The sequence below is a fragment of the Lichenostomus cassidix genome, chromosome 26 (genome assembly GCF_008360975.1).
Source record: "Lichenostomus cassidix isolate B80296 chromosome 26, HeHo_3.0, whole genome shotgun sequence".
Lineage (NCBI taxonomy): Eukaryota > Metazoa > Chordata > Aves > Passeriformes > Meliphagidae > Lichenostomus > Lichenostomus cassidix.
In genome coordinates this window covers 2,876,149-2,895,017 of record NC_139506.1, presented here as the reverse complement: position 1 = coordinate 2,895,017, position 18,869 = coordinate 2,876,149, and the positions used below count along the sequence as shown (strand labels likewise).

At 59.0% G+C, this 18,869-nt stretch overlaps 2 protein-coding genes across 10 annotated transcripts; both read left to right on the top strand.

Annotated features, from left to right (window-relative positions):
• The first annotated feature begins 668 nt into the window (after positions 1–668).
• FANCE (FA complementation group E) lies at positions 669–6,624 on the top strand. 2 transcript variants are annotated; one of them, XM_085083044.1, is made up of 11 exons: positions 675–955; positions 1,283–1,895; positions 1,978–2,022; positions 2,314–2,373; positions 2,455–2,589; positions 2,670–2,793; positions 3,326–3,401; positions 3,529–3,595; positions 3,691–3,816; positions 3,960–4,059; positions 4,247–6,624. In XM_085083044.1, the coding sequence occupies exons 1-10, from the start codon at positions 732–734 to the stop codon at positions 4,056–4,058; spliced, it is 1,569 nt and encodes a 522-aa protein (XP_084939170.1). In that variant the 5' UTR covers positions 675–731; the 3' UTR covers position 4,059; positions 4,247–6,624. The 2 variants fall into 2 exon arrangements, with proteins under 2 accessions (XP_084939172.1, XP_084939170.1); XM_085083046.1 differs by lacking the exon at positions 2,455–2,589 and having other exon boundaries at positions 669–955.
• An 81-nt stretch (positions 6,625–6,705) lies between these two features.
• LOC146426958 (uncharacterized) lies at positions 6,706–15,307 on the top strand. Of its 8 annotated transcripts, none has more exons than XM_085083050.1 (15): positions 6,706–7,617; positions 9,492–9,646; positions 10,448–10,494; positions 10,850–10,926; positions 11,060–11,141; positions 11,438–11,513; positions 11,756–11,783; positions 12,408–12,548; positions 12,659–12,790; positions 13,084–13,231; positions 13,701–13,753; positions 14,326–14,376; positions 14,477–14,559; positions 14,643–14,756; positions 15,072–15,307. In XM_085083050.1, exons 2-15 carry the CDS (start codon positions 9,525–9,527, stop codon positions 15,229–15,231), a joined length of 1,314 nt encoding a protein of 437 aa, XP_084939176.1. In that variant the 5' UTR covers positions 6,706–7,617; positions 9,492–9,524; the 3' UTR covers positions 15,232–15,307. The 8 variants fall into 8 exon arrangements, 5 of the variants coding, with proteins under 5 accessions (XP_084939176.1, XP_084939175.1, XP_084939173.1 ...); XM_085083049.1 differs by lacking the exon at positions 6,706–7,617 and adding an exon at positions 7,777–8,361; XR_014856610.1 differs by lacking the exon at positions 6,706–7,617 and adding an exon at positions 8,390–9,413 and having other exon boundaries at positions 14,481–14,559.
• The last annotated feature ends 3,562 nt before the right edge of the window (positions 15,308–18,869 follow it).

Below are 18,869 nucleotides of genomic sequence, written 5' to 3'. Positions count from 1 at the left end.
TTACTCTTCCGGGGTCCTCCGTTCCGTGCGCTGAGGGGTCCACCCTCGGGGGGGGAAGGAGGTATTTGGGCTGGATTTTAAGGGCTATTTGCATAATGGTAAATTTTCGCGCGGTCAATTTGCGTTTCCCGGGGGAGGGACCGGAAGCTGCGCGATCGGACCCGGGGCGGCGGGCGGAGCCGGTGGGGATGCGGTGACAGCCGGGAGCGTGAGTGTGACCGGGACTGCCCCGGGGGCGGGTGGCGGTGCCAGGGGCACGGCAGTGACCGGGGAAGTGCTTGGGGTCACGAAGCCACGGCGGGCGGGGTGAGCCCGGCCAGCAACGCCTCCGGGAGGGCAGCGAGGTTTGGGCTGGGGATGGAGCTGCCACCGAAGGGTGTTTGGAGGGCTCGGAGAAGCTCCCAGTGCTCCCACCCGGTTGCGACCGAGGCCCGGTTGCGACCGCAGTGATGCTCCCTCATCCCCAGGTGGGGAGGGCAGGTAAAGGCAGCCCCCGAAGTTGAAGCCGGGATCGGCACTGAGCACGGCTGGGCAGGTCCTGACCTTTCCGTGCCTCCCCGGTGTGACCATGTCCGGCTCTCCCCCATGTGTGTGACCATGTCCGACTATCCCTGTGTATGTGACCATGTCCGGCTGTCGCCGTGTGTGTGACCATGTCCGGCTGTCCCCGTGTGTGTGACCATGTCCGGCTGTCCCCATGTCTCTCAGGCGGCCGTGCATCTGCGGCAGCGATGGAGCCCCGCTGCCCGCCCTGGCTGCAGAGCTCCCCGCGGCCGTGCCGCCTGCTGCTCCACGCTCTGTCCTCCGGCCCTGCCGGGGCGATGGCCGGGCTGCGGGTGCTGCAGCGGGGTCAGCCCCGAGAGGAACCGGGGCAGGCGTTCCCCTGGCAGGCTCTCACTGCAGCTCTGTGCGCCGAGGAGCCCACGCTGGAGGGGCCACAGGACACCCTGGCTGTGTGAGTGAGATGCGTTTCTAAAACTCGGTGTTTTGCAGGAGTTTTGGGTGTCAGGTGCACAATTTGGGAGAGCACATCTGCTTCCCCCGTGCAGTGGTCCATACATGAAGGTGGGGTCATAGCAGTGACCCGCTGGTCTCCCAGCTTGTGGTGACACAACTGGTGTCCCAGCTTGTGTCTGCAAAAGCTGGTGAATGTGTTCATTGCCTCCTCTTTGCCTCCTCATTGCTCCCTAGTGCTGTGTGACTCTGCTCCACGGGGCAGATTGCACTCAGGACATGAGGATTTGCTCTGATGAATTGCCTCTTTGTTTCTCCCCTTACCCAGGAAGCCACGGCTGCTGTTGCTGCCCGTTGTGTGCCAGAGAAACCTCTTCTCCCTGCTCCTCGTGGTGCGAGATGCAGTGCCAGGGGACTGCCTTGAGCGGCTGCTCCAGGCCTTGGAGCAGCATTCCCTTGTGGATCCCTGGGTGCAGACCCTGGGGAATCTGCTGCAGCAGGGATCAAGGACAGAGGAGGGCTTCCCACCTCCCACTCCCTTGTCTTCCTCATGCCAGCAGCAGCTGAGGGGCCTGTGCCAGAAAATTGCCCAGAAGAAACCAGAGGGGCAAAGAAGATTGAACTGGTGCTTCAGCAAGCAGCCTGGTGCCCCTGACTCTGTGCCTCAGGGTGAGAAACGCAAGAAAGCATCCGAGGAGAGCCTGGAGTTGGACAATGAGAGAGAGGGAAAGAGGTTGCTGCTGGAGGAGGTGGTGTTTGAGCCCCCAGGGCCCCAGGAATGTGAGGATGTGGCAGAGGAGGTGCCCAAGGAGCCTTCAGGGGACACATCTGCTCAGAGCACAGACAGGGCTGCTCCAGACAGCTCCCAGCAGGATGCAGTTGGGGAGCTCAGGAAGATTTTCCAGACAGAGCCAGCAGCAGAGGTCCAGTCCTTTGTCCAGGTAATGGGTAGGGTTTGCTCTCCCCTTCCAGCTAGTGAATGTTTACAGTCTGATTCCCATTCCTTCCTCTCATTTCTCTCAGATGCATGGACAGAGGCTGAAAAGGCTGCTGCTGCAGGAGTCCAGTGTAAGTGGTTGCTTCTGTCCCTCTCCTGGAGCTGATGCTCTATATGAGGTCATGCCAGAGCCTCAGAAGGGGTGGAAAAGGAGGTGGATTTCACAGGGTCAGCTGATGGGGGTAAAAAAACCTGTTGTCACCTCCTCTGGGCTGGGATACCAATATCTGCCTGACCCTTGCTGTATAAGGGCAGCCTGTGGGCTCAGTGCTGATCCACACGAGGGGAAGGGATGTGCCCTGGAGCTGTGTTTTCTGGGTTGGTTTGTTTGGTGCATTACTCAGGACTCTGTTTCCCTCCAGCACTCTGAGCTGAGCGCCCCACCTGAGCTGAGCATCCTGAACAGCTGCTCTGCCAGCCAGGTGAGCCCCAGCAGCCCTGCTGCAGCCACTGCAGGGGTCCTGCTGCTGTCCCTAATGTCCTATCTCCTCTGCCACCCCCAGCTCGAGGGGCTATGCTCCTTCCTCCAGCTCTCCACGTGCCCAGAGCCCTTCCTGGTGCGTTTCTGCAGCTGGCTGAGCCCTGACCTGAGCTACACCAGCGCAGCCATCCTGGCAGAGCAGCTCTTCCTGAAGCGAGTATGTGCCAGGGTGACAGAGGTTTCCTGCTCCCTGTTTCCCTCTCCACTGTCCTCACCTCCTTTCTTTTCCATCCCTAGGTCCTGTCCCTCACCCAGCCGCCTTCCCGACACCTCATGGCTGCCCTCACTTCGTTTTGCTCCGAGTATTCCCATCCCTTCTGCCGTGTGCTGGTGGCTGCAGTGCTGCAGGAGCCAGGGGAAGGTGTGGTGGGCTTGTGGGAGATGTGGCTACTTCTGGGAGCTGGAGAGTGGCCCCAGCTGCAGAGTGCTGTCTCCTGGGAGGTGTTTGTCACAGGGGAATGTGTGTTAGGAACCATGGAGGCATGGGGCTGCTTTTTTCTGGGTGGGTGAGCACTTGGGGGTTGGGATGGGAAATGCATTTACAGATGCCTGAGAGGAGGTGGGAGAGTTGGCCAGACTTGCTTCCAGCTTCATTTTTTCCAAAGGACAAATCCCATACCATTATGACTGGAGGGCTCCTGACAGCTCCTAATGCTGGGGCCAGAACTGGTGTGAGGAGAGGGTGAACCCCAGCCACAGTAGCATCCCCTTTTCCCAGAGACTGGTACTACTTAAACCCTTGCTGCAGATGGGCAAAGGAAACAGGATTAGGGGCACTGTGTGGTTTCTGCCTGTCCTGATCGGGACAAACACCAATGTGAAGAGGTGCCAGGCACATCCCCCATGAATTTGGCAGCCTCTGGAAGTTCTCCCCTGCTGCTTTGCTCTTGCAGGTGCTGAGCAGACCAAGCTGATGTGTGAGCTGGTGGAGGAGTGTCTGGAGCCACACTCTGTGCAGCTGGTGCTGAGGTGGGTTACAGGGCTGGCAGCTCTGCTTCAGCCTCACGCCTGCCTGGATTGATCCAGCTGGCTGCAGCCATCCAGGAGCACCAGCAGGGCTGTGGGGCAGCACTTTTGCTCTTCACTGTCCTTCCAGCCAAGTCTTGGAGGTGCCTTTGTCAGAGAAGCTCCTGCCAGTGCTGCAGGCTGTGCTGGGGCGGCAGGTGAGAGGCTCACCTCGTGCCACAGGTTTCCTTGTTGACTCCAGCAGTGCTGGAGCCAGGATCAGCTCTCCTACCCTCTCCCGGGTCTTTTCCAGGAGGCGCTACCCCCTGAGCTCTTGGATCTCCTGGTCCTGACTCTGTGCCAGCAGGCCCCAGCCTTTGCCACATCACTCAACTACGCCAAGCTGGTGACGGCTGTGCTCACGGTGTATCAGGGCCAGGTGGGTGAGGCCAGGCTTGCCTCCTGCTGAGCCACCAGCCAGGGCTGCAGCCAGCCTGAGGCCTGGCCCGGGGGTCTGGGGTGGGCTCCTGGCAGAGCAGGACCCTGGGCCAGGGCTCTGAGCTCGTGCTGCCTCCATGCCAGGTCACCGCAGCTCACCGGAGCAGTCTGGCTGCCGTCCTGGATCGGAGCAACGCGGCGCTGAAGAAATCACTGCAGGCTGTGCTGGAAGGGGCCAGGTGAGGTGGGGACAGGGCTCCCTGCCTTGGGGGATGGCAGGCTCTGCCCCCTGGGCTGCCCTGGGGATGGGCAACCAGCAGGTGCCACGGCTGCCATGCCAGAGCTGTGCCAGAGCCATGATGGAACTGTGCCATCGTGTGCATGGCAGTGGCTTTCCTCCTCTGGATTTCTGTCTTCTTTTCTCAGGTGAGCACCAAAGGGGATCATGAGGTGACAGCTTCCTTGCATGGAGGACACTCATTGCCTAGCAGCAGCCACAAGTCAGCCTTCCCTGGGTTCCCCCAGCAAGGTGGGACCCTACAAGCAGGGTCTGTTCCCCACAGAGCACCCAGGGCAGCACCTGTGGATTGAGGTGGTGTGAGGGGCTCTTGGTGGGCAGTGCCACCCCAGCCCCCACACTCCCTGGGGCTCAGAGGTGTCTTGGTTGAGCAATTAATGTGTTTCCAGATGTTTCTGTGTCTGTTCTCCCTTGGGCCCAGCCACGCTCAAGGAGGTGACCCAGCCTTCCCATGATGGTGGCAGGCAGGGCTGTGGGGGCCAGGCAGGACACAACCCATGGGGGTGTGTCTAAGTTCTTACTGCCCAAAACACGTCACTGAACTGGGACAGACATTGAGGCTGCATGAAGTTGATAATTCTGGACTTAGTTCACTGTCATGATTTTACTTTGGCTCATTCCGAGGCAAGAGCTCTGTGCACATCCACATTCCTGCACTGTCCACTCCTTTCAGAGTGGTGCAGGCTGCACTGCTGCTTTGTGTATCTGATCTGCTGGGATTTACAGACCTCTGGATGCAAGAGAGTGGGATTTAGCTGAATTCCAGCTGAATTTATCTGGAAAACTTGAATGTTCTGCTTTAAATCCACCTTTCTTTCCTGTTTGCCAGGCCTGCAAGGGGCCCTGCTGTGTGTGACACATTTCTGGTGATAATGGCACTTCTCACTGCCCTAATAGAAAGTGCTCTGCTCAAAGTTCTATCCTGTATTCTTGAAAATACCCACTGAAAACCTCATCTAGGCACCTCCTGACCTGAGAACTGGGAAGAAAAGGATGGGAGAGAGTGGGTAGAGTGGTAGTGCTAGGGTTTTAATGGAGGTTTTGAAGAATTGCATACTTCAGGAGCTATATAAAAAGCCATAAACATCTACAAAGGGAGAAGGGGAATTACAACATACCAGGTGTGACATGTGACTGCTTCAGGTTTGCTTGCTAATGTTTACATCCAGCCAGAGGAAGGAAACTCTGAACCATTAGGTGACACTCTTAAGGCTGAGAGCACAGATTTCTTTATATAAGAGTCTCTTAAGCTATTTTAGGTGACAGAGGACTGATGAGGCTTCAAAGTCCGCATTAGCTGGAGGACAGAAACCTCTAGGGAGCTGGATTGTTGATGTGTTTGCATTCCAGCAAGTTAGTGGCTGAGTGTAGTGAAGCTATTGTAGGGCTGCCCAAAATATGACATAAATAGAAATTGTGCCATGATCATCAAGGTCTAAGCCTGCTCTTCTGGCTTTATTAGGTAGCAGGCTCTGATCTTTGCAGTTTCCCTGCAGAGCTTCTACCAAGTGACCTCGGTGTCATTGTCCCCAGTGGTTGTCACATGGAGGTGACCGCTTGTGAAAAGAGCTTTCTTAGCCCTGGTTTTGCTCTTGGCTGGAGCCTGTTGTGTGCTGTGGGTTCTTCTGAGGTGTAGATGCAGATAATAAATCATGTGAGGAGAACTGGGAGCAAACCCTGGAGACACAGCACTTGCTGGTGGAAGACTGCTAATATGGAGGTTGGCAGCACCAGCACAGAAAGTTTACTTTTGACTCCTCTTGACCCTCTCAAGAACTTTAAAACCCATCCTGAGCAGTGCAGAGAGGTGGATGCAGCATGAAACATCAGTCACATTTTATAGTTCAGCAGAGCGTTGGCCAAGGGTGAGAGGAGTGCCAGGACTGGCTCTGTCCTTGTCCTGATTTAACAGTGGTGTTGGTGGAGGGAATGGTCTGGAGGTTTGTCTGAGACCTTTCCTAGGCTGGAGGTAGAAGGCAGAGTGTGATTTTCTGCCAGTTTACTTGTGATACTTGACAGTGGTTCCTTACCTGCTTCCTTTTCTGTTTATGGTTTTACTTTCTCCATGGTACAGAGGGAAATTTGCTTTCTGGCCTAGTAGTCCTTGGGGTTTTTTTAAAGGAAATTTATTATATGCAATTGCATGGGTTGTCTATCCCCTCTGCTGCCTTCACGTCCTCCACAGTGATTTTTTAACCAGTTTCAAGGTGATCCCTCCACCCCCAAGTGCCATGGTGGGGCTGTGATCAGGCAGCAGAGAACCTCTTTGGGGTGGGCAAAGAGGCATGGAGTCAGGGGGTGTTAAACACCAGACAGAGGTAACTGCAGGTCCAGTGACAGCCTGTTAATCTCATGTGTATAATCCCCAACATGCTGATGCAGTTCTGCCTGAAAACCTTGGGGCTGTGACACCCAGCTGTGAGGCTGAACTGCTCTTGGGGAGGCTCAGCAATATTTATTTTTTTAACTTGGGATTTACAACTGAATAAAAAGAAAGAGCACTTTTCCTTCTCATCTCTCTGGGATTTTTTGCCAACAACCTTTTAATCATAAGAAGAGAATCATGTTGTCTCTTGGGTAGCCTGGTGGCTGCCAGGTCCCTGTCAGCTGGGGAAGCCAGGGCCACAGAAAGGTGAATCTGAGGGAGGGCTGGGGTGCTGCTTTGTGGTTGGGCCCCTGCACAGACCTGTAAATCGTGCTTGCCACATCAGTGGTAGCAGCCAGTGTCAGTCTGAGCAGCTTTCTTCCAAGAAGTGGATAATCCAGATGACCACACTGTCTGTGATCTGAGCTCCAGCTCAGCTTCAGCAGCCCTGGAAGATGCTGTTGCTGTAGCTGCTGTGAGGGACCTTGCTGGAAGGAGGACAGGGGACAAAGCCAGAGCCTGCAGCCACGTGTTGTCACTCACCACTCTGGGCAGGAGATCTCCCAGCAGGGTCTTGTTCCTCCCCGCTGTACAGGTCTGTGTGAGGGGATCTGGGCTGCTTTTCCTTGTTTGAGGCTCTGTGATACCTAGATTGCAGTCACAATTTAGATGCTCCCAGGTTAAAGATAAGAATGCCTAAAAATCCCTGTGTGCTTTTAGTAAATGCGTCTAGAGGCTCTTTGAACGGGATGGTTTGTGAGCAGGGGCATTGCCTCTTGTTGATCCTCCCCTGAGTGTGGGAGGGAATAGAGGCACCAATGGTGTCCTTGGCTCTGTGTCCCCTGCCAGGACACCAGAGCAGAGCCCATGGAGCCTGACCTGCTGCCTGCTGGCAGCTGCTGCTCCCACGGAGGAAGCTGGGGCTCTGCAAAGGTGTCCATCCTCCACTCCCCTTGCTTTGTAACCCCTGGGGCCACATTCTGGGCTCACTCTGGCAGGTGGGGCAGAGGCCAGGAGGTGCTGTTTGCCCTCTCAGGGCTTGAGAGGTCTGCAGACCCCAAAGGGTCCATTGGGGTTCCTGGGCGTGGTGGGGACAGCAGGTGCGTCCTGGTAGTGCTGAACATCGAGTCCGACTCGGGGTAAGCTCATTAGGGGAAGAAAGCGGCTTTAGAGGATGTGATGGATTTGAGCAAAGGGATTGGGGTGGGGATGGGGCAATGGGGGAAGGCTGGGGGGAAGGCGGGGCTGCTGAGAGGGCCAGGAGGTATGGGGATCCTGGGCCAAACAGCTTCCCTGCATCACCAAATAAGATGCTACAGGGGCTCCTCATCAGCCATCCTGGTTCAGCCTGGTGCTGTGCCCCCCATGAAAGCACGGGGGGATCCCTCATCCCTCCTGAGCACCACCACCCTGCTCTGAGCCTCCTGCCAGGGCCATGCTGAGGCTCAGCTCTGCCCTGCTCTGCAGAGGCACGGAGGGAGCAGCCCTGCTCTTCCCCAGCTCTGTCACCTCCCCGGAGCGGCTGCAGGGTCTGGCTGGCCCCGCACCAAAAGCAGAGGTTTCCTGGCCACCTGCAGACCACTCTGCCCGCCCTGGCCCGCGCGGGGAGCTCCCAGCCGCTCTCATGCATCTCCTTTAAAGGCCTTCTCTCCTCGGGCTCGCCCCTGGCAGCTCCGGCTGCCGCAGATGCGGTGGCTCTGCCCTGCGGGAGGCTCAGCCGCGGGCAGCGAGCACCGTGCGGGGCTCCGGCACCCCCGACTGCTGCCACGCCGTGTCCCCTGAGCCCCTCCCGGGGCTGATGGGGGCCCAACAGAGCTGAGTGCCGGCTCCGAGCTGGGTGGCCCCAGCATCTGCCTTCGGCTGCTTGAGAGGAGTTCAGGCAGGTAATGATGCCCCGGGGAGCGTTTGGTTGTCGCCGAGTTGAGGGAAAGCGCCCGGTCTGGCTTCCCAGGGGGTTCCTTATGCTAAACCCGCTGCGTGCCTCGTATCTGTTCCATCTGCAACACAAAGATAAGGAGCGAGTGTCTGTGAGGCTGTCAGAGCAGTGGGAAAGCAGCAGCCTACAGGGTCTGCCGTGGCTGTGATGGATTGAGCACTTTGCAGCAGCGACCAGCCCTCCGAGGACTCTGATGCTTGCTGGTGTGATGAGTTTGGCTGATTCCTGCTGCCTGGGGGCTCCCGAGGCCCTGGGTGGAGGTGTCAGCGACAATTCCCTGTGTATAGGTGTGAAATGGGCTGGCTTTGACAGGTGCCAAGTGCTGCTTTTTACACCTTCATCAGGGCTGAGCAGCTCTGGGAGCTGGGTGATGGCCTTGCTTGGTGCTGGGGTGGCCTAGACTGAGCTTGGCCAAGCACATGAGGCTTCTCTGTCCCCCTAGACCTCTCCTGCATCTCCTGTCCTAGACAAAAAAAATTCCCCTTTTGTCCCATATGTGCCTCCGAGGAGTCACTGTGGGACAGTCCTTCCTGCACAGTGACTTTGCCCTGGGCTGGGAGATGGATTCTGTGGACTTTGTGCATCTTTGATTCTTTAAACATTGGAAAACAGCTTAAATGAGTTGCCCAAGCTCCTTTAGACTTGGAAATCTTTTATGTTTGTCTCTCTGGGAGCTCGGTGATTGCCCTGTCTGCAATCCCACTCTACACTGGGTACTCGCACTGTTTGGTGGCTGCAAATTTACCTCCCCCTATGGAGACGACCCAACATCACAAACCCAAAACGAGGATTGTCCCGGGGGAAGGAAATGGGGGTGGCAGGCAGGAAAGTCCACCCTCAGCACTGCCCAGAAATGAGGCTTGTATTGAATTTCTCATTTGCCTCGCTCCATGCCCGCCCAGATCCCACCAGCCTCCTCCCGAATCACAGTGGGTCCTCCCCACCTCTTTTCCCACAGATGCCTCCACGCTAAGCAGAGGAGCTCGAAGCTCCTGCTGGGTGAGAAAACGCTTTAAAAATATAACATTTAGAGGCGTTCTCCATCTGCGCGCAGCTAATGTGGGTCTCTCACGATAGGTGTGCTGGTCCTGGAGCCTCTGCACTTCACAGATGAAGCCACTCGAAGGGACCTCGCTGGGACAGGGGGAGGAGGAGACACAGGGACAAGCCCAGGGGCGCCGGCGGCGACAGCGGCAGAGGACAAGCTGCCGACCCAGCCCCTCACCTCTCAGGTATGTCCCCAAAAAGCTCACCCAGTGACTCTTGGGGTGCTAGCAAGGATGGGACAGCGATGGCAGTGCCAGGGCAAGGAGCACTGAGCATCGTTTTGGCATGGTGGCTCTTTCTCCTACAGCCTCTCATGCTTGCTGGGAGGTGAGGGAAAAGCCCTGTTGTAGCCCTTTCCAGAGCCAGGGGTAAAAGTTTGGGGGTTCAGACCCTCTCCCAGGGCACCAGAGGGCTCTTTGCACAGCAGCCGCTGTGTCCCCGCGTGCTGGTGACCTGCCATCCCCACTGGCCTCCAGCATCCCGTGCAGCAGGGATGCTACAGAGCTGCCAGACTTTCTGGCACCCAGGACAGGATTTTGGGGTGATAAGCCGATCCCAGTGCGCTTTTAGGGGGGCCTGCCATCCCCGTGGGGGTGATGTGAGATGGTGCCTGGGCTCTGTCGGCAGCTGGGTTTGTTGTGATGCTGGAAGAGGCAGTGAAGTCCGCTTGGCAGCCAGGGCAGAAAGAAAAAAATAAAAAAAGGCAGTGCTGAGGCAAAGCACGGCAGTGGGCTGGTGACTCATTGCTGGCTGGAAACGGCTTCGGCGGGTCCTCTGTGGCGGCTCTGCGGCGGCAGGAGGGGCAGGAGCGGAGGGGGTGGCTCGCCCGGGGTGCAGCGGGACGGGGACGGAGCAGGCTGCGGAGGATGCTCGGGAAGGACCCAGGTCCGGACCAGCCCCACCGAGGGGGCTGGGGGGAGTTGGGGGTGAAATGTTGCCGATGCTTCCTGAGTTTCTTTAGGGTTTACCCGGGATTCCCTCCACAGGGAGCAGCAGGCAGAGCTGCCCGGGCTCCTCACATCTCCGGATGAAGGTAAGGGCAGCCCGGGGGGAAATGGGGTCCAAAGGGTGGGTTTTCCACCCTCCCTCCCTAAGCAGCAGGAGGATGTCCCCTGGCCTGGCAGCACCTGCCTGCAACCACTTCAAGCCCCGGGACCCCATTCCCTAGATTTGCCTCAGCAGCTGCAACCCACCCTCTGCACCGGATCCCTTGCCCTCCTCCCCCTGCCCTGGAACAGTTTAGCTGCAGCTCCCTTAATCCCACAGGGATATTTTGGGGAATACCTGCCAGCTCATGTCCCCTGGGAGCCTGCAGGCTGCAGAAGTGCCAGTGAGGGTTTTGGGGGTCTCTCCTGCTGCCCAGCTCCCACCACCCTCTCTGTCCCCAGGCAGGATGAGCAGTCCCCAGGGACACCCAGATGGAGTTTTGGCCAGGAGGGAGCAGAGCGTGGAGCAAGTCAGCGAGGTGAGAAGGAGGGAGGGCAACAGTGGGGGGATCCTTCCCTCTCTGGTCCTTTGGGCTCAGCCAGGCCCTCAGCCCCTCTGTGCTGGGCTTTTCGGGATGCTGTGCAGCACCTGGGAGAGGTTTGCTCCAACAGCACCTTTGTGCCTCTCAGGAGCCAGGCAGGGCCATGCAGGAGCAGGCTGTGCACCCTGGGGACAGTGACAGGACAGAACAAGGTAGGTGAGTCCCCATCCCACATCCCAGCCAGGTCCCCTTTGGGGAAGGCTTGAAGTATTTGGGGACGAGCCTGGGAGCAACATGTTCTGATGGGGATCATCTCCCTTGGTGGGGACATGGGGAAGGGGACATTGGCCTGGGGGGACCTAAAACCCCCTGGTGCTGGGGGAAGGATTGGCATGGTTCCACAACATGGCCACCTGCTCTCTGCCAAGACAGGAGGGCAGAGGGATGAGGGAAGGCCAAGGGAAAACCCTCACATGTGCTCTCCTGTGGCCTCACTGCTGTCCTGCAGATGCAGAAACCCTGGAGGAGCCACTGCTGAGTCTCCCCAGTGAGCTCTCGGTGCTGGACAGACTAGGCTTGCACAGGTAAGAGCAGTGAACACCTTGCATCCCTCTGGGGACTGCAGGACAGGGGGGTCCCAGGGCACAGCACAGTTCAGAGATTGCACTTTCCTCCTTTTCCATTGCACAAGAGTTGCTGTCCACACAATGGGCACTTGGCTTCCCACTTCTCGTGGTAGCTGACACCCCTGGGAGCAGAACAAGGGCATTTTCAGCATGCAGCCCCCATGATGCCTCCATCCCTGACAGCACTTCTCTTTCTGCAGGGTGGCTTTGACAGAGCAGGATCTGGAGGTGAGGGCTGCTGGGGGCCACGGGTGGGCTGGGGAAGGGGGACACAGGGATGGACACCTTGCTGGCTCACAGTCCCATGGCAGTGCCCTGCTCCTTCAGGCACCGCAGTCCCCTGGCAGCCACCTTATAAACCCTTCTCCAGAGATGCTTTTGGCATTTGGAGGCAGCTGCATTTCCATGAGTCTGTCCTCTGTGTGCCCAGCAATCCCACAAAGTGCTCTGCAGCTGTTGAAGAGCGCCCTTAGCCGGGGAGGCGGCAGGAGCCACACTAATAAAAATAATTTCCCTGCGAGTGCCAGGGCTGAGTCAGGCTCAGCCGTCAGCCGGGACCCGCAGCGAGGGCTGGCGTCTGCCTGGCTCGTGCTCTTGCCAGGAGGGCTCAAGATTTCCATGTGCTATCGGCTGCCTGGGGGATGTGTCTCCTCGGGCTGGCATCTCAAGGGACTGTCCCCAGCATGCAGCAGCCTAGTGGGTGCTGGGGCAGGGAAAGTGCTAATTATCTTCAGCACTGCTCTGATTGGAGGCACACTGGGAGGTCTGTCTGTGCCTTGGGGACAGCAGCACGTGGCCCTGGTGGCTTCCCTTCTGCCCCCATGTCCCACCTCTCCCCTCCCCATCCCACAGGCAGCCTTTGCCCACCTCGCCCTGGCTTTTCGCTGTGACATGTTCACCCTGCAGCAACGGGTGCAAGTGGAGAAACGAGCACGGGATGCAGCAGAGGAGAATATCCAGGAGGAGCTGGGGCAGTGCCGAGCTGCCCTGGAGGTAGGTGGGCACCAGGGTAAGGGGCTGGCACGTGCTGGGACCATCCAGCCCCAGAGGAGTTTGGACAACTCAAAGTCCAGCTCCAGCAGCTCCATCCTTTCCCCCTACAGAGGCTGGGCCAATCCTGTGCCAATGCAGGCTGCAAGGAGACGCTGGAGCAGCTGCAGCACAACCTGGCCGTGCTGTCAGCGGCTGTGGAGAGGGCAACCAGCGCTGCAGAGAAGCTGGGGGCTGTACACCAGGTCTGTGAGCAGCCAGGGCTCCCTGCCAGGGTTGGGACTTATGCAGGGTGCTGTGGCTGGGTTTGGGCACACATCCCTGGGCTTGCTGGTGTTTGTCCCTCCTCCTTGTGATGCTGGCCTTGACCTCGTGTTTGCCCTTGCCAGGGTGCAAGGGATCCCTCCGCCTGCCCTTGGGAGCAGGAAGGGGATGCATCTGCCCTCCCTGGGTGGAGGCAGCATGGGATGCACAGGGAGGGACTGGCAGACACCTGGCTCCTTTAGGTGGCCCTGACCCCCATCCTGCCTGGCTGCAGGAGGCCCGGATGAGCCGGGCAGCAGAGGTGATGGTGCAGCACGTGGAGAACCTGAAGCGGCACCACATGCGGGAGCACGCGGAGCTGGAGGAGATGAAGCGCCTGATCCAGCAAAACTCCCGCAACCGGCAGCTGGCGGAGACCCAGGGTGAGGTGGGCTCTGCCGCCGGGGCATATGTGGGGTTTGCACGGAGCAATCCTGCAGGATTTGGTCCCCAGCCCCTCTGGGGGGGTCAGTGTGACCCTGCGCCTCAGAGCCAGTGGGGTGTGAGAGTCAAGGATTGGTGGGGAACAGCTGATGGGGTGGTGAGGGGAGCAGCTGGTGACAGTTGTGAGGGGACAGTGGGACAGCAGATCAGCGTGGGAGCAGGTGCTGGTGGCTGGAGAGACATAACCCAGCTGGGAATGCGGGGCAGTGGGGCCCCCTGCACAAAAAGGACTCTGTCCATGAACACCACACGTGCCACTGCTGTGCATGTGGCCAGGTCCCCCTGCCAGAGGGGACACAGAGCACATGGCCAGGACAGCTTTCAATGGGAAGGAGTTTGTGACTGTCTGTGCATCAGCCCCATCTTAGAGCTGGGGGATGATGTAAGGCAGCTTCTCTTTGCTCCCAGATGATGTGGAGCCACGGCTGAGACCTCACCCCCTGAAGAGAACTTTCCAGCAGGTAACTGATCCCAGTTCAGGAGTCTTGGAGCCACTGCCTCCCCATGCCCTGCTGCCCTCCCTCAGCTGGCTGTCCCCACACACCTGGTAGTCCCCAAGCAATGCCACTCCAGCCAGCTGCTCACTGCAGGGAAGATCTGCTGGAAGTGACAGGATGGGGTAAAATGTAGGGGCAGCCTCAGGGGGCTGTGGGGTGACAGACAGGGTGCCCAGCAAGCTGGGGGCTGCCTGTCCAAGAGATCTCAGGCAGATCCTTCTTCCATTGCAGGGTCATAGTGCAAGAGTCACAGGCTTGGCTGTTCTCTAGCACCAGCTTGAATTCAGCACCGATTCCCCAGTAGCTCAAGAGGTAGAGGAAGGGCTTAGGCAGCCCCACCAGCATGGATTGCAGCAGCAATGACAGGCACAACCTCTTAGCTTTGACCTTGCCTGGCTTTCCAACTTCCCCTCGTAGCGGCAGGGCCAGCAGGAGTTGGCAGTGTCCCTTGGTGTCCCCTGCCTGTGCTGGGGAGGTGATGGGGAAGGAAGAGCTGAGAAGCAGCCACACTGCTCACCCCAGCCCCTCTGTTGCAGGGGTCTGCCCGCCGCAGAGTCAGCATCGCCGTCATCCCCAAGCAGCTCTTGGTAAGGATGTGTTCAGCGGGGACAGTCAGCAGCTGTGTCCCCATTCTCGGTGCTGCCAGGGCTCTGGGTCCCCACTGATGCTCCCACCTTCGATACCCAGCCAGGTGCCAGCCCTGAGAGCCGAGCAGCCCCAGCAGGTGACCCGGAGCCACAGGGGGCCCAGCGCTGGCCCAGCGTCCAGAGGTAACTGTGCTGGGTGGCCGGGCAGCCATGGCACTGTCACTGGCCCACGTGGGACACCACGAGCCTGTCCTCTCCCTCCCCAGGAGTGAACTGGAGCCACAGGGCCAGGACAGCACTGTGACCGGGAAGCTGGCGGCCGAGGCAGATGGCAGAGGCCAAAGCACAGGGGACGAGGAGCCAGAGCAGCTTGGGCTGACGTGAGCAGCACCCTGAGTGTGCCCAGCATCCGTCTGTGGTCCCCAGGCAGCCAGCACTTGGGAAGGGGGCTGGGGGATTTAGGGATGGAAGGCTGGGATGTTTCTTGGCTGCCTCAGCTCAGCCCTGCTGTGCCCCAGTTTTGCCTGTGAATTGAGGGCTGCCCAGGCCCTGGCCAGGCTTGTTGCACTCGGGTTTGTAAAAGGGCCAGTGAGGTTTGGGGCTGAATTAAACATCCTCCTTGTGCCCAGCTGGGGTGGAGGTGGGATGTGCTCTCTCCCAAGAATGATGAGTGTCCCTTGTCACCTTCTCCCCAGGTCCAAGGGGTCTGCAGCAGAGCTGTGGCGTCCATGGCTCTTCTTCCCGCAGCACTACTGGGTTTTCTTCTGGCTGCTTCTCCTGAGCATCGCCTTCCTCCTCCTCGTCCGTGTGCTGGAGTTGCAGCGGCTGCACTCTGCAGCATCATCCAAGGCCTAGCTGAACCAGGGAGGGGAGCTGGGAGGCATTGCTGCTCCTTCCCCACACCCTAACACACCAAAAAAATAGAATAAAATGGGAGGAAAAATGGGGGAATTGTAATGACAGAGCAGGGGAAACATCCTCTGGTAGGATCTATGGTATCGTTGGCACCTCCATATTAGCATGAAGGGTTCAGGGAGCTGCAGCAGCTCTCACTGATGCTGTGAGTTGCCTGTTCTCAGCACACTGAGGGGTGCAGGTGTGCCCTCACCTGTGCTGGGGACAGATCGGGCTGCCCACAGCTGTGGGTCAGCATTAGAGTTGTGTCCCTCGGTGCCACCACGTGCCCTCAGTCCCTGCTGTAATTCAGACCTAACTTGCTGCTGCCCGGGGGCCAATGTTGGGGCTGGAAGGTGCAGATCTGTGTCCAGCCTTTCCCACGGCGCCGCAAAGTGCTCACAAACAGAGGGAGCTGTTCCCGAGGCCTGAGAAAAAAGCACTTGGTTTGACTCAGCTGCCCCGTTTCCGTGTCCACCCCAGCCTCTCACGGCCCTGAAACACGGGTGGGCTTCACTGCATCCACACCCAGCAGCTTTGCAGGGACCAAAACCAGTGTGGGGTTCTGCACCAGGATCCCTAGCAAGAAGCCCGAGGGGGCTGCAGAAGAGAGGGATGGAGGTGCTAGGCTGCTCACCCTGCTCGCCGTAGCCGCCGGCAGTGCCGCGGGTGACTCAACGGTGGCCAACGTAGCCAACGCCCCTTTGCTCGCCCCGTGTCCCTGAGTCACCGTCCACAGTCTTGTGGCAAGTTGTCCCCATGCGTCACAGCACGCGAGCCCCTTGCTGTGACAGCCGTCCCAGGACATGACAAATGTCCAGCGGCACCCTGAGGACATCGCCACCAGAAACCCCAAAAAGCATCCGGCCAGCAGCGATCTTCGGTGACCTCGGGGGCTTCCCCCGCCCGCCCCAAGGTACCTTCGCCCCACTAGGATCACTCCCACCAGAGGGAAATATAATCCCAGGAGTTTCCGTGCGAGCTGTGGTGGTCCGGGTCGTCCGGAGCTGGTCCCCCCGCCCCGGACCCTCCGGTGTCCCCAACTCCCTCCTGGCCGCTTTCTGCACAGCGGCGGGGGCGGGGCGAGAAGAGGTTTGCCGTCCTCACCCGAATCTTTTTGTTTGCCTGGCGAAAAGTCTGGTTTCTCACCCTAAAATACAGAAAAACCCAGCTGGGCTTGCGCTCCTCCCGCCGCTCCGAACCTCCCGGCGCACCATCTGCAGCGCGGACCGCCCCTCTCCCGGCACCGCCCGGCCCGGGTCCCCCCGGCCGCGGGGAGGGTCGGGCAGGCAAGGGGAGGGGAAGGCCGAGGAGGGGAGGGCAAAGGAGAGGAGGGCCGGGCCGGCCGGCAGCTGCTGCTTGCGGAGCCGGAGCTCGTTTCCTGCTCGCTGTCGTCTGGCTGCGCCCAGCTCCGGTCCCTCCCCACGCCCCGGTCCGTGCCTCAGTTTCCCCCTCCGGGGGGCTGTGGAGGTGAGTGGAGGGTGGGGATGGGCAGAGCATCCCTGGGCGCGGGGGGATCAGGGCTCTGTTGCCCCCCAGCCCCGTGTCCCCCTGCCCGGTGCCAGCATCCCGCCGGCCGCTCCCCTCCGCCCGCCTGGCCGGGAGCATCGCTGCGCAAGGCGGGGACGGGGTGACAACACTGAGGGGTGATTCTGCGGGGCTGGGGAGGGCTCAGCCCCCCGAACCCCTGTCCTGCGAGTCCCTGGGACGCTCCGTGGCAGGGTAGTGCTTTTTCTCCCCCTGACCCCTCGCCCGGAGGCAGCGGGGTCCCCTAGCTCCATCCTCGCTGTTTTCCCCCCAGTCCCTGACCTCTGCTGCCCCTGGGACAAAGGGAAAAAATAACAGTCCCTGCTCCTCCTCCTCCTCCACTCCATTCCCAGAGCCACCAGTGTTCCCAGTGATGAGTAGGATGGGGTGGGAAGAGCTTTGTTAAGATCCCTGAGGGATGCTTTGTGGCATCACCGTGAGGATGTCTCTGGTTTGGAGTGAAGGGGAAGCAGGAGGAAGAAAAGGATGTGGTGTGTGAAGTTTGCCCGTGACGAGACTTCCTCTTTTTACCAAAATTCAGCTGCAAGAGGCAGGTCCCTCATGGGGCTGGTGCTGGGCATGGGGCAGGCTGAGCAGCAAAAATAGGGGGGCACGTTTGCTGCTCCCCAAGTGTTGTCTGTGCCCAGGGCTCCCTGGGATGTGGCCAGGCTGTGGTGTGTGGATCCCTGGCAAAGGGCAATGCAGGTTTGTCCCCTCTGCTCAGCCCTTCTCCCCATAGCTCCACGCTGGGGCCTTGCAAAACTGGGGTGTTCTCAAGCACCCACATCCCTGCCTCAAACCAAAGGAGCTGACAGGGATTTTTCCCTCCCTCCAAGGGTTAAAACCCACCCAAATCAAGGCAAGTTTCTGCAGGGTTGGCCAAGGTGGTCTCCCTGCCTAGTCCCACACCTGGGATGTTTCTCCTGAGCACAACACTTGTAAGAGCTTCCAGTGCCTTCAACCCCTTCCTGGCAGCCTCCCAGCTCAGCTGGTGTTTGAAAGCAAGGGCTTTGGCCAAGCTGTTGGGTGGTCACTGAAACTCTCCATCCTGCCCACTGGCCTTTTGCTGGAAGGGCTTTCGAGGGGTCCATCCCAGCTCAGCAGCCTGGCCTGCAGTCTCCAGGCTGGATCCCAAATCCGGAACAGCCCGTCCACACTGGTGAGGCGTCCTGCTGAAAATCCTCCCATCTTTCATTAGCTCTGGAGCCGTGTCCTTTCCCACCCCATTTCCATGTGCCTGGAAGACATGTGAGCTCCTAAGCAGCTTCCCCCACCTTCTCCCAAGAGGCTGCATCTCTGCATGCAAGGGCAAGGGGGAGACCCTGACCTGCAAAGCAGCATGGGGTGTCCCTGCTCCAGGGGTGCTCCCCATGTTCCAGCCCTGGTGTTGTGGGTTTGGGGACACCCGGGTGATGTCCCCATAGGCATGTCTGCAGCCAACCAAAGCCGACAGATGAGTCAGGGCTGGCTGCAACCCCCCGCTCCTCCCTCCTGCTTGCAGAACACTGTTAAGGGAAGAAATGTGAAAGGCTTTGATGGGGAGAGCAGAGGCAGCCTAGTTCAGACTGTGCCCTCCTTCACTCCCGCTGGCATTTGTGGGCTGAAAGCTGTGTTTCTGCATCGAATCTGCAGGAACTGAGTTTTCCTAGGAGTTTCTGACCTTGCTTGCAGTTGTCAGGGGGTTTTGAGTGTGCCAGAGTGCTGGCAGGATAATCCTTTCTGTAGGAAACTGTGTAACACAAGGCTTGTTGTTCTGCCTCCTCCGAGCCTCCCTGCCAAAGAGTAGGGGCTGGAAAGCTTTCCCAGGCAGCACGCTCCCCTGGAATCATGTCCAGTGGGAATCAAGGCTGAGAGATGGGTTTTTTTCAGAGCCAGGAGCTGCTGAGGCTGAAGTAGATGCTTCCAGCCTGAGCAGCTGCCTTTGCCCCATCTCCCCGTGGCTGCTGTGTGGTGACCTTGGCAGGTGCCACTGCAGTGACATGAGCTCCTGGGGGACAACCCATCTGCATGGGGCACTGGTTCCTGGCCAGACAGTGCTGCCTGGGCAGCCTTTGTGGCAGAAAGATGAGTGG

What these genes read in the sequence shown, in the direction of transcription:
- FANCE (XM_085083044.1), top strand. Translation starts at nt 732, where the DNA reads ATGGAGCCCCGCTGCCCGCCCTGGCTGCAGAGCTCCCCGCGGCCGTGC. An exon ending in AGGTCCAGTCCTTTGTCCAG is followed by an intron (nt 1,896 to 1,977) that starts GTAATGGGTAGG and finishes CATTTCTCTCAG; the next exon opens with ATGCATGGACAGAGGCTGAA. An exon ending in AGGCTGTGCTGGGGCGGCAG is followed by an intron (nt 3,596 to 3,690) that starts GTGAGAGGCTCA and finishes GGTCTTTTCCAG; the next exon opens with GAGGCGCTACCCCCTGAGCT.
- LOC146426958 (XM_085083047.1), top strand. Translation starts at nt 9,168, where the DNA reads ATGGAGACGACCCAACATCACAAACCCAAAACGAGGATTGTCCCGGGG. An exon ending in GAGCTCGAAGCTCCTGCTGG is followed by an intron (nt 9,414 to 9,491) that starts GTGAGAAAACGC and finishes CTCTCACGATAG; the next exon opens with GTGTGCTGGTCCTGGAGCCT. An exon ending in CGCTGGCCCAGCGTCCAGAG is followed by an intron (nt 14,560 to 14,642) that starts GTAACTGTGCTG and finishes CTCCCTCCCCAG; the next exon opens with GAGTGAACTGGAGCCACAGG.